The 13854-nt window shown below is 37.4% G+C and overlaps 1 protein-coding gene across 24 annotated transcripts in view; it reads left to right on the top strand.

The window, feature by feature from the left end:
• Positions 1-13854, top strand: part of CADPS2 (calcium dependent secretion activator 2) — a 539668-nt gene that overhangs the window by 503639 nt on the left and 22175 nt on the right. For 22 of the 24 annotated variants that reach the window (XM_036862874.1, XM_036862864.1, XM_036862867.1 and 19 more), the window contains one exon: positions 10292-10399. In XM_036862874.1, the coding sequence (XP_036718769.1) occupies positions 10292-10399 (108 nt within the window). Of the gene's footprint in view, positions 1-10291; positions 10400-11188; positions 11865-13854 lie in introns of those variants that run through there. The other 2 variants (XM_036862873.1, XM_036862885.1) reach the window with 2 other exon arrangements.

Consider the following 13854-nt stretch of genomic DNA (forward strand, 5'->3'; position numbering starts at 1 on the left):
AAAATTATCTATGATATCAAGTGGCATTCCTAACACAAAAGAGAAGGAGGAATTCATGATCCTAGTACATACTTGATTGTCAGATATTCCATATAATTATAGCACAGCTGAAGATGTATAAGAGTCAATGACAAATGGGAGAAAATATTTGCAAATGAAGCAACCGACAAAGGATTAATCTCCAAAATATATAAGCAGCTCATGCAGCTCAATATCAAAAAAACAAACAACCCAATCCAAAAATGGGCAGAAGACCTAAATAGACATTTCTCCAAAGAAGATATACAGATTGCCAACAAACACACGAAAGGATGCTCAACATCACTAATCATTAGAGAAATGCAAATCAAAACCACAATGAGGTATCACCTCACACCGGTCAGAATGGCCATCATCAAAAAATCTACAAACAATAAATGGAGAGGGTGTGGAGAGAAGGGAACCCTCTTTCACTGTTGGTGGGAATGTAAATTGATACAGCCACTATGCAGAACAGTACGGAGGTTCCTTAAAAAGCTAAAAATAGAGCTACCATACGACCCAGCAATCCTACTACTGGGCATATACCCTGAGAAAACCATAATTCAAGAAGAGTCATGTACCACAATGTTCATTGCAGCACTATTTACAATAGCCAGGACATGGAAGCAACCTAAGTGTCCATCGACAGATGAATGAATAAAGAAGATGTGGCACATATATACAATGAAATATGACTCAGCCATAAAAAGAAATGAAATTGAGTTATTTGTAGTGAGGTGGATGGACCTAGAGTCCGTCATACAGAGTGAAGTAAGTCAGAAAGAGAAAAGCAAATACCGTATGCTAACACATATGTATGGAGTCTAAAAAACAAAAAAATGGTTCTGAAGAACCTAGGGGCAGGACAGGAATAAAGACGCAGACATAGAGAATGGATTTGAGGACACGGGGAGGGGGAAGGATAAGCTGGGACGAAGTGAGAGAGTGGCATGGACGTATATACACTACCAAATGTAAAATAGATAGCTAGTGGGAAGCAGCTGCATAGCACAGGGAGATCAGCTCGGTGCTTTGTGTCCACCTAGAGGGGTGGGATAGGGAGGGTGGGAGGGAGATGCAAGAGGGAAGAGATATGGGGATATATGTATATGTATAACTGATTCACTTTGTTATACAGCAGAAACTAACACACCATTGTAAAGCAATTATGCTCCAATAAAGATGTTTAAAAAAAGAGTCAATAACAGAAAATGATTCAAATCAAGTCATTTAAATATAACATATTATGAACATAGTCTTATGTATCTTTGTAATCTGTACTTTTTTGATACTTCTTTATGAAAGAAAAAATATCATACATAAGAGAAAAATCATCAGTATATTCCTGAACAGAAGTGAATTTCATTATCTCCTGCTTCTTAGCAAAGAAGCTAGCAGCCGCCCTCTCCCCACCCCTGTGATATCTTTCTAATCAAGGTGATAAACTGTGACCTTCGGATGGTTTGGTAGATTTTTTTCTTGGTTAAACAACCCTATTCTGCAGAGGAGTTGCTGTTGTAGTTGCACAGTTCAAGGCTCCATCACAGAACCTTGGAATGTTCATGGTGGCAAAACCCTTAGACATACAAGAAAAGCAAGACCTCGAGGGGGTGAATCTGTTCCCCCTGCTCAACAGTAACTTAGGTGAAGGGAACTCAGACCTGAGAGAGGGGAAGGGAGAAGGGCTATAGTAGATGTAGGACCAGCATGAAAACATTCACTTTAGCTTTACAGACGTGAGCACTAGGCCCAAACCAAAAATTCAGTAGATTTAAAGTAGAATATTAAAACTAACCACCCCCCAAAAATATTGCCTCCGTATAAGGTACAGAGGATGTAGATGTAGCAATGTATGTTAAAAAGTTGTATGAAAAATTAAGTGAGACCATAATGTAAAGTAGCTGCTTAAAAAAACAAACAAACACGAGGTAGCACAACAGAGAAGTTGCAAACCCAAACTCAGGAGCCAGACTGCTTGGGTTTGAACCCTTGCTCCATCACTTTTACTCAGTATCTGTATGACCTTGGGCATCAGTTTCTTTTTCTTTTTTCTTTTTTTTTTTTTTTACAGCTTTATTGAGGTAAAATTGATATATTTAAAACTGCACATATTTAATGTCCATAATTAGATGAGTTTGGACATAGGCATATACCCGTGTGGACATCAATTACTTTATCAAATGGAAATAGAATTATACCACTTCTAGGCTTGTTGTAAATATGTTAAGCACTTTTCAGGATTCCTGGAATGAAATTAGTGATCAATAAATGTTAGTTGTCATCATACATTATTACTGATTATAATAAATCTAGTGTCCAGATTCTAAAAAATAATCATTCTGCTCTATACTATCTTGTTCACATCTGTGTTGTTGTGGGAAAATCCATCTGTAGTCTTTTAAAAACGACATATACTTTTTACTTTACCTCCTTTTGAAGAGAGCAGCCAGCATAGTTAAGGGGATCTGGAAATAATGGCTTATAAAGAAAAAAAGGGAAATCGGAATATTATCCTTGAGAGAGGAAAACCCTAAGAGACAAGAGAGTCCTGTTTAATACATGGAGTTCCCATTTAAAGAAGCCTCAGTCTGTATCAATCAAGAGGATAGAACTAGGATCAGTGACTAAAAACTAGTGGGAGACAACTGAAGTCAGGGTATTAAGAAAAAAACAAAAGAAATTAAAATTCTTTACAAGGGTGATATGCCCTAGTAGTAGTTACTCCACTGTTTGCCAGAGGTGGTACTGAAGATTCTGCATTACGTAGGAAATAAGACCACATGACGTTTACCATTTAAAAGGACATTTAAAAGCACTTTCCAACCCTGATTCTGAAATTTTGTTCTATAGCTCGTATAAGTTACAGGGCATTTTGCTGTGGGTGTGTATGTGTGCAATGCCTATTGAAAGTTGTCCTGTTAACATTATTACACACATTGCATGTGATCTCTGTGCTAGACAGTGAGGGGACACAGCTAAAGAGACCTGGAGGACACAATAAGGGCTACTGTGACGAAGAACACGGAAACTCCCCACTGATTGGCTGCTTAGTGCTGGTGTCTGATCCTGGTTGTCAGCCCTGAGAAGATGGAGAGGGCTTATCTTTCTCTTGCCTTCATTACTAATTCTCTCAAATGTTCTCTCTTTGTTATGACACTTGCGCAGATTTCTAACCTTCCAGCTCCCCACAATGTGGCTTGAATTTAGCTCTATACTGTGCAGGCTTGGTGTACAGTCCAGGATCTCAGTTCAAGTCCCACCTTTGCCCCCTCCTGGCAATCTGACCCATGGGCTTCCCTTTGCTCACCTATGCAATGAGGATAATGGTGTAATCACTGTGCTGTCTCCTTCATTAGGTTCTTATGAGGATTCCATGAGCATATTAACATGAAAGTGCTTTGTAAATGTAAAGCACTATTAATATGAATGGGATTGTTATTGCTTCTCCCTGGAATTGCTCCCTGCCCCCCATCATTGCTCTGCAGTTTCCACCCCCTGCTTCAGAACGTGACCATTTTCCAAAAGAAAAACCATTTGTTTTCCACAGTGTAAAAAATATTAGATTGCTTTTCATTTATTTTCCTTTTATTTTAGAATATCAAGCACCTTGCGTATGTCAATGGTGACTTTTAAAAGTACAGCCAGTCAGTTCAGTAACAGTGGTGTTTTCCCTCCTTCCTTTGTTTTGATATTGTTTATTACTTAGATGAGGCCACCTGAATACTCAGTGCTTTACGTCAGAATGAGAGCCAGGCAGAACGTGGGGAACGGAGTGCCTGCCCACTGGGACATATTCACACCAGGACCAGATTGAGAGTCTCACCATTACAGGAGCAGGGGAGGTTGCCTTTTGTGCTTCCTAGAAGAGTACTTTGCTTCTCTCATCTTTATTTCTTTGGGTTTTTGTCTGTCTGGGTCTTCTCATAGAAGGTAAATCCATGAACTGCCTCTGGACCCTGACCTTCTAACATCCTCAGGTCTCCTTTAAGCCAAAATCTGAAAGGTTCCAAATTGGGACTGAGTAACTCAATCCCAGTCAATCTAAATTTTAAAAGCTAAATGAAAAAATACCCACAGCATTTTAATTTCACTTCTTCAAGTCCTCAGTGTAGTTTCTATAGTTAACATTGTAGCAACTGTAGATAGATGAGGGAAAGGTTACTGAACAGTATTGTAAACTGGGAGATTTAATACCTTCATCATCATCATAATTCTTACTCCTGAAAATGGCAGTATAAAGCTAGTGTGTGACATACATGTTAGCACTTTCCTTGTCTGATGCTCCTGTTATCAGCAGCTATTCCTCAAAACTCTGAGACGTTAGTGATTTTTATAGATCAGAAATAGCAAGAGAGATACTATATGCTCATGGTCTCAAATGGGAAAGCCATAGTAAGATGAAAATCAAGCCCGTAAATCTCAGTTGAAAATCAACCTGCCTCTTTTCCTTGAGTATTTCAGGCTATTATCTTAAACTATTATTCAGTGTCCCTTTTAATATTTAAAATAGCCTCCTCTTTGGAAGGTTTTCCCCAGTGATACAACAAAAATGTTTGAACATACTGATGCTTAAATCGATGAACACATTATGTCACTATTTAGAAGGAATAGTATGAAGCATTTGTGTGAATTTTAAGAATGAAAACAAAATGACTACATAAATTATAGGAGCATTAATTATAGCAGATTCTGATATAAGATATTCTGATAGCATTGTGGTAGGAATATGCTTTTTACTGACTGTGCTTACAGGGAGCAGACAGAAGTATCCAGGGTAAGAACTCTGGAGTCATAGAACCTTCTCCCTTAGAATGTGGGACTGAGCGAAATTACATACTTAAAACACATATGTTACGTGCTCCAAGTCTGAAAGATATTTTTCAAATGGATGTGGATACCATTATCTTTCATTCGGTATTTTCTGCATCCTAATTTGGAGTCAAAATGCATAATAGTGTAAATTAATGGAATTTTGAATAGTGCTACATTTAACAAAGGGAAAGGTGACTGTGGCCACTGCCTTGCAATAATAGTTGGGAGTTTTTCTAAAGAACAATGAGAATTTTTTTTTGTTCACTGTTTTAAAACAACGATAAACCATTGTTAGATAAACCATTATTAGAAAATCTTGAAATTTTTGTATTCTTGTGACTTTTTCATTGTTTAAATTTCTTCCCCCCTTTCCCCTTTTTATGAATTAGTCCTCTTCCTGGACTTATATAATACTTAAGTTAGAATAAATCTAATTTGAAGTCTTTAGTTCTGTTCATTAACTTTTGCTTTTCTATGTGGATACAATATAAATATTCTACTTTGTAGGAAATCTAGTAAATAAATAGGTATATAAGGTATATATTTTTTCCAACATAATCATCATAGCTGTACTCAAAACCTTCTTCTATCTTAAATACTTGAGAACTTATGTCTTACTTAAACTGCTCCAAATGCTTTTGAGCTTAATTTTAAGAACATTTTCACTCAAATAAAAAATATAGAAATTGCTGCATAAATGCCAAAGTAATAAGGAATATATTAAACAATAAAAGAAAAAATATGTTGTTGGTAACAGTACCTGGAAAGTTGTGTGTTTGTAGAATTTTGTCCTGTGTTCCCTGATGATCAATCATAGACTGTTCCTGAATCTGAAACGCCAGAGTTGAAATTAATACTGTTCCTATCACAATTTCAGATTGAAGAGACATACTAGTGTTTTAAATCTTACAAGATCCATTTTTTTCAAATGGTAATAATGACCAGGTGCAGGTATTTCATTTACGAAGCATGCAGATTGTCATAAATAATGATACCACAGTTCCACTCCTGATCGTTTCTTCAAAGCAAGCTTTCCTAGGTTATGAGAAGTGCGCTTTCAAATTAAGTCAATTAAACTGTAGCTTCTATTAATCTTTGAGACTGGCATAGTATCCTTAAAAATTTGTCTCCTTGTTAAATAGGCACCATGACAGTGTTTGCATAGTGTATTGTTAACCTCCCGTGGAAGGTCAAACGGCTTCTTCTGTATCTAAATCTGTAGCTGTGAAAAATGTCTGCAGCGTTGCACCCACCCACCCATGAATGGGGAAAGTGAAGACTCGCACCTGTGGGATTAGGTGTAGCAGCAGGAAGTAAGAGCATTTGCAGCGTATAATTAACAGGGAATTCTTTTCTTTTCTTTTTTAAACGGCATTTTCATCTCACTGGGTTAACCAGTGATTAGCGCTCGAAACAAATTTGCTAGAGTCTGCATCCTTACTTAAGCTCATTCCCTCGCTGGTGTATTCTCTTATGCAGCCAAAGTCAGGGGAACTCACCTTACCATACTCCGTTCCCGTCCACATTTATTGATTTCTTTATGCTCATGGGGGAATGTTTTTAGATATTTGTATCCTTTCACTATAACTTCGTTAGCCAAATTCTGTTCTTTTCTGAATCGAATTAGAAGTAATCCAGGAAGCCTTATTTTGATGTAGAGATTACTACCCTAAGAAACAAGATGGAGAAGTTAGTGCTTTGGTGAACTGAGGATCTCAAAGTTGTTGTTTTTTTTTTAACATCTTTATTGGAGTATAACTGCTTTACAATGGTGTGTTAGTTTCTGCTGTATAACAAAGTGAATCAGCTATACATACACATATATCCCCATATCCCCTCCCTCTCGTGTCTCCCTCCCACCCTCCCTATCCCACCCCTCTAGGTGGTCACAAAGCACCGAGCTGATCTCCCTGTGCTATGGGGCTGCTTCCCACTAGCTATCTATTTTACATTTGGTAGTGTATATATGTCCATGCCACTCTCTCACTTCGTCCCAGCTTACCCTTCCCCCCACCCCGTGTCCTCAATCCCATTCTCTACGTCTGCATGATCTCAAAGTTTTAAATGGGAGAATGAAAAACAACATTTACTCTCTCTTAGTGGTATTTAATACATAATGTGCTCGCTATGTGGTTTTTAATTGTTATTTTCTCGTTCATTAAGAAAACTATAATTACAAATATAGAAAAGATTTCTAAATGTAGCTCTCCAGAACAAAATATCCTTGATAAAAATTCACCCAGATCTATACAGTTGTTGAAGTTTAACAGGCTGCTCCTCTGATAAGGTTGGAGACACCCACTTGCACCAGAATGTGTAGCAATATTCTACCTGGAGATGCAGTCACATGCATACTTTTCATTTACACACCAGCAAACAAAAACTTAACTGAGTGTGTTCAGTTTTTTGCTTGTTTAACTAAACTTTATTTCCTAATAAGATAACATGTAATAATGGAATGAGACGCAGTGACTTCCAAAATATGTAGATTTTACTGCCATAAAACAGCCTTTGCACAAAGGAGCACTGAACCAGCGATAATGTCTTCTATCCAAACACATTTGTACTGTAAGTAGAAACTGTTTAAAAGGAAAATTACATCTTTTTCAGCAATTTATCAGAGATAATTACCCTTCATACACCAAAGGAAGGATAAAGTGTTTTAAAGAACTATAGTTCTAATTGGTAAATGTCACCAGCTGTTGCAGTTATTCTTACTTGTGTATATTCTTTTAATGATTATAGTCTCATGCCACAAGCTACATGAAAATATATTCACTAGGTGTGAAATTCACGTATGTCACAGTTTCAAGAATATGTAAACAGCTCAAAGATAAAGGAAGAAATAATGCTAATGAGGAATGTAAGAATTGTAGGTTTTGTTTTCTAGGCAAGTGGATCTTAATTTGCCAAAGGGGAGAAAATGTAATTTCAAAAAGAAAAAAACAAAAAGAAAAAGACAACACTTAATTTGTTGAAATAAACTTTTAATTGAGCTTTACTTCACACCCTCAACCAGGGTTGTGATTTTCTTAGAGAGCCGTAGAACTGTCTCAGCTTACAGATTTCAGTATTATATCCTTTGGGTCTGCCAAAGGGAATAGCACTGAGTTTTCTTTTAGGCTTAAACTGTAAAGTATTTGTTAGTTTTAGATGGCAAAAGATAAATTCTTCCTGGACAGTGTTTCATGATGTCTAATGTTATCTTAAAAGTGATCAAGGAAACGGAAAAAAAATTACCTTCGGGTCTGTGGCAAGTGTTTAAAGCCATCATTCTCCATTTCTCCTGGCTGTAACTCAGTTTCCAGTGAGTCTGATGGGTCAAGTGATTGATTAGTTTAAACTCCTAAGCATACTCTTCTTTTGAAAGGCAGAAATAAAAATGGGGTAGCGGTGGGGAAAAATGGTGGAGGAGGCAAGCCTCTCATGTGTTGATTCTTAACTCTCAGTTCCTCTGGGCGGTGCCCAGCTGCCTTGGTATTATATATGTCACAGCATTTTGTTTCTAGGCACCTGACTGAAACTCAGATGTGGAGCTGACTTGTTATCATGTATAGAAAGTCGTTCTCCTGTCATTTTCATTCTGCGGCAGTATCCTTTCTGAATGTTCTCACTTTCAGTGTCTTGACAAATTTGAGAGGCACGGAGAGAAATCCTTATCTCATGGGCTAGTTGTCTTCAACTGTTAATAGTAGTTAGTAATCTTGTACAAATTACCCTGCCTTTTCACTGGAAAAACTTACGTATAACACCCCTCGCCCCCAAAAAAGAAAATAACCTAGGCTTCTCTTGAGTATCCTTGTAATTATTTAAACTTTCAATCATTGCTTATGAGAATTATGTAGAAAAATAGTGAAGGCATGAATTTGGTAAGTTGTCTCCATTAAGTTTGGAATATATTTCCTACATTGTGTATGGATGCTCTGGAAGGAAAGATCAGTGAAGACATTTATATAAATAGTTGTTTCGGATTATAGCTAGTCACGAATTTTGTTATATCAAGGTTATGTTTGAAAGGATCCTTCAGTCCATGTGGTATAAATTTCCCTTTAGGCTAAATATAAGAGATAAATATATAAGAACTTTCTGTAATTTTCATTGCCCAGAAATGACTTTGTTACCAAAAAATCAAATTAATTTTTATTAATGAGATATGCCCAATGTCTATACTGTGCACTTGTTAAGAGATGGGCAGTTTTATCATTGTGTCAATACATAAAATATAATCCCCTCCCGAAAAAAGAAGTGATAAGAACTTTGTCCTTCATTTAAGGAAAAGGCACTACTACTGTCCTAGCATCTCTCAGATGTATATCTTGTCTTTCCTGCAGTAGTAATAGTTAAATGATTCATATCCTCTTTCACCTGGTTTCCTTACATTATTTACTTTTACAAAGAATCCATTGATGGAGTTTATAAGTGCATCCTATAGATACGAAATTATGCATGACTGGCATTGACTTATTCGGGTATCAGTTCTACAATTTCATCGTTATTGTTGTCCTATTCTAATTAAATGAATTACTCAGTACAGACTATGAATCAACCCCAGGTATAGAGTATACAGATCATCTACTCCAGCTATGTGAAACTAAAAGGAGAACTAAAGATAAATTTAGAAGGAAAACTCTTTAGGAGCCATTCAGGTTTTTGTCCCTCCCTGGTGCTGATTCTGTAGACTCTGTAGCAAGGAGGAATTCTATTAACTGCCTTATCTTGTCTAATATTAGAAGACACCAAATGTTGAGTAACTTTGGAAAGTTATCTAATCCACACCTTTGGCTCTTCATAGGAGACTAGTTCATCAGTATTCTTATTGCATTTCTAAAATAATATAAATCCTTGAGGTAGTACTGATAAATATGGATGAGTAGAAGCAATGGATAACCCACAAAATTTTGATTTGCATTTCACTTTGTAATGCATTACATGTTTTTTGTTCAATATCTTCCTAATAAGAAAATTTATTTTTTATTCCTTGACCACCCATAGTAGTTGAGGAAGGCAAACCAAGGAAAGCTAACATTTTAAAAAATATATATGGATAAACCAGCCAGAAATGATGAAAAGGAAATTGAACTTACAATTAGGAAATGATTATTGCATGTGGGAATTTTTTTGAAAAATGTATTCATTTATACTGCTTGGCATATTGACCTAGCAAGGTAGCCATTTAAAAAAAAAAAAAGAGTATCTACTAGCTTACAACCACATATTTCTAATCATCTTAATAATGATGAGTAACTACGACCTCAAGTTATAGACCTCAATAATAAACTTTTATTTACTTTAATTATGGAATTTGAAGGTGTCCATTGTTGATTTGATCTTAAGCATATTTTTCTACTGTAACTTTTGAAATGACAGAAGGAATGATTCTCTAGGATGGTGATTAAATAACATTTTCACAATCAAGGCCTGATATTGTTTTATTCCCTGTGCTTTTTCCTCACAACAGAAACCAGGAATGGATCTGGCAGACACCTATATTATGTTTGTTCGGCAAAACCAGGATATTCTTCGAGAAAAGGTCAATGAGGAAATGTATATAGAGAAGTTGTTTGATGTAAGTAACTACCCTTGCAAATCATGCTGGCTTTGTAGATGTACTGTGAAGGAAAAAGTTACACTTTGATGGTATGTCTGCAAAGCAGACTCTCTTTTTTTATTTCTTTTTCTTCTACGCAGCTAATATAGTTGATCATTTTATTTCTTCGACTGCTGACAGAAGCCTTAACTGGCTTTTTTCTATACTTGAAAACTGTCACTATTAGAGTAAGAGTCTCAAAATCCTTTTAAGGTTAATTTTAGCAAGCAAGATGATATCCGGTTTACCGTTGTGTATAGTTTACGTCACTTGCCTTTGCAGCAGTCCATAAACAGAATCAGACTGTAATGGATTTGGCCCCTACTATAAAAGTTTTTCTTAAGTCAATATAATATTCTTCATTTAAACAAAGAAATAAGCTGCAATAAAGGCAGATATCTGCCACTGTACTGTTAGTGTGCATTTTCATCTTGCTTTCCAGTACTGATGTTTGCTAACAGATAGAATACTGCTGTGGTCTCATGAAGGTCTTCACTGAGGCATGGCAGCTCCTAGAACAGGGAGGTCGTGGTTTTAGATGCCCTGATCCGCAAGTTTCATTCACCGAGTACCTGTAAAAGAGACTAAGAGAGCAGTCCATTTCAACAACAATGTTGTCACTCATTTGTAATTATTCAGCAGTCAGTTCAAAGGAAATGGTACTTTGATTGTGACATAACTTTGCATAATTCACTACCAGTGCTGATTCTGAAATGTAATATTTGCTTTGAACTGTATTTATTTATGTACATCTTCTCTGCATTTTAGAAATACTTTTCTGGCAGTTTCATTTAATTATGCAAGTTACTGCAAATGTTTTCATAACAGCAATTCACGGGCTTCATGGTGACACTTCAGCTGTGGCAGTTACAGAAGGTCCTGCTACGTCATCATCTCCACCATGGTCTGTCATGTCAGTGTTTGCTGTTTGTCAGATTGGGTGGTCAAAATGAGCCTTATCTTTCATATTATATGTTTCTAGCCTCTACCCAGGCTGTTTTACAATAAAAGTATCATCTGTTTTAATAAGCTAAGTGTTAATATGTGTGAAAAGAATGATTTCCTAAAAGCTTTGATGCCCTGCAGGGGTAGAAAAATTATCATCCATCCAGCTGGCTCCTTTACAAAATACTGAAACCATATTAGCAACTTCTGCTTCCACTTGGTATTGCTCTGAATTTACAAGCATATGTTTCACTTCCAAATTCTCTTTTACTTTTTTTGCTTATGTGGTAATTTTCAAAAATGTTGAACAGAAAAGAAAAGTTGAGTTGATGTTATTCCCATTATGTTTCTTCTTGGTATAGCTAAAGCACATCTTCTGTGGTGAAAAAATGATAGAGTCATTCTGGAAATAGGCCACCGTGTGTGTGTGTGTGTGTGTGTGTGTGTGTGTGTGTGTGTTTCTTAACATCTTCAATTTTTTGTCTGGGCGACCTATTTACTACAAAGCTTGCCATCCGATTGTAACAGAGGTAGAATTTCTTTTCTTTTCTTTTTTTATAAATTTATTTACTTATTTATTTATTTTTGTCTGCGTTGGGTCTTCGTTGCTGCGCGCGGGCTTTCTCTAGTTGCGGTGACCTGGGGCTACTCTTCATTGCAGTGCGCAGGCTTCTCATTGCGGTGGCCTTTGTTGCGGAGCACGAGCTCTAGGTGCACGGGCTTCAGTAGTTGTTGCACGCGAGCTCAGTAGTTGTGGCTTGTGGGCTCTAGAGCGCAGGCTCAGTAGTTGTGGTGCACGGGCTTAGTTGCTCCACGGCATGTGGGATCTTCCTGGACCAGGGCTCGAACCCGTGTCCCCTGCATTGGCAGGCGGATTCTTAACCACTGCACCACCAAGGAAGTCCCAGAATTTCTTTCTTCATAAAGATATTTCCTACTTAAACTCCCCTTCATTCACCAAACTTCTTTTGAAGACTTTTTGTATGGCAGCAATAACAAACGGAGCTAACTAAAGTGGATGCCAGGAGGCCAACATTAAAATGATGTGGTAGTTTGATTGTCCTGGTGGTAGGTATATACTTTCAACGCCTAAGCATCAGACATGGCTGTGAGTTTGCTTCTAAATGGAACCCTTGACAAGCAACCATTCTGTTTTGGTTGTGAAGGTTTTGTCATTCTGTGTATCCCCAGTAGAACATTGGACTTGTTATTTGTAAAATAGTTATAATGTCCTTAAACATTCTAATATTTTTAAGTTGCACATTTTTATTACTGTAATTAAAAATAAAAAGTAAACTGTAATTCTATTGATATGTCACCAAGAATAACATATGAAGGGGTACCGAGAGCCCCTAATTAGCCAAGACTGAATTTGCCTCAATTACAGTTAATAAATGAGAGGTTATCAAGTATGTGTTGAAAGGTAAAGTAGAATGTGTATCTTAAGCAACAGATCATTACTGAGAGACGTTATATAATTATTGGAAATCCACTTGGCTGGAGCTTAAAATAATATTGTTAGGTGTCAGAAACAGTTGAAAGTAATGACCCTATAAATCCTGTTAGCAACCTTAGTCTATTACAGATAAAAGACTGAACAGTTTTTTTTTTTTTTATAAATTTATTTATTTTATTTATATATTTTTGGCTGTATTGGGTCTCCGTTGCTGCGTGCGGGCTTTTTCTAGTTGTGGCGAGAGGGGGCTACTCTTCGTTGCGGCGCGCGGGCTTCTCATTGCGGTGGCTTCTCTCGTTGTGGAGCACGGGCTCTAGGCACACGAGCTTCAGTAGTTGTGGCATGCGGGCTCAGTAGTTGTGGCTCGTGGGCTCTAGAGCGCAGTCTCAGGAGTTGTGGCGCACGGGCTTAGTTGCTCCGCGGCATGTGGGATCTTCCCGGACCAGGGCTTGAACCCGTGTCCCCTGCATTGGCAGGCGGATTCTTAACCACTGCGCCACCAGGGAAGCCCTGAACAGTTTTATTCAGGCATCATGACAAACTTTTGCTCTTCCAATTCGCTTCCTCAGTAAGTAAGGAAATGGAGCCTCCCACCTTCAGATGCAGAAGAAAATGTGTACACACACACTCACACGCCTGCGTGCAGACGCGTGCACACTCACTGCAGTGAGTCAATACTTAGTGGTTTTAACCCACCCAGACGAGAGTACAGGGCCTGCAGTTTCTGGTCATGAATTATGAGAGCTTAACTCCTTACAAAAGATATGCTTTTTATCCAGATGAAGTTCGCTTCGTTCTAGAACACATAGCAGTATTTCTATATGAAACAATTATTCTGCAAAACACCCATCCTGCCACCAACACCAACACTTTAAAAAAGAACGCATGTGTTTTACTAAAGAATTTTTTCCCGCATGATGCCTCACGCGTGAAAAAGACTGCTGAAAATTCTGTGAAACTGGCCCTGAGAGTAGTAATTAATTACTTGTGGTGTTCCTGGCCTCAGAAACTTTTTGATCAATTAAGCATCTTA

This window comes from Balaenoptera musculus, chromosome 9 (assembly GCF_009873245.2).
Source record: "Balaenoptera musculus isolate JJ_BM4_2016_0621 chromosome 9, mBalMus1.pri.v3, whole genome shotgun sequence".
Classification (NCBI taxonomy): domain Eukaryota; kingdom Metazoa; phylum Chordata; class Mammalia; order Artiodactyla; family Balaenopteridae; genus Balaenoptera; species Balaenoptera musculus.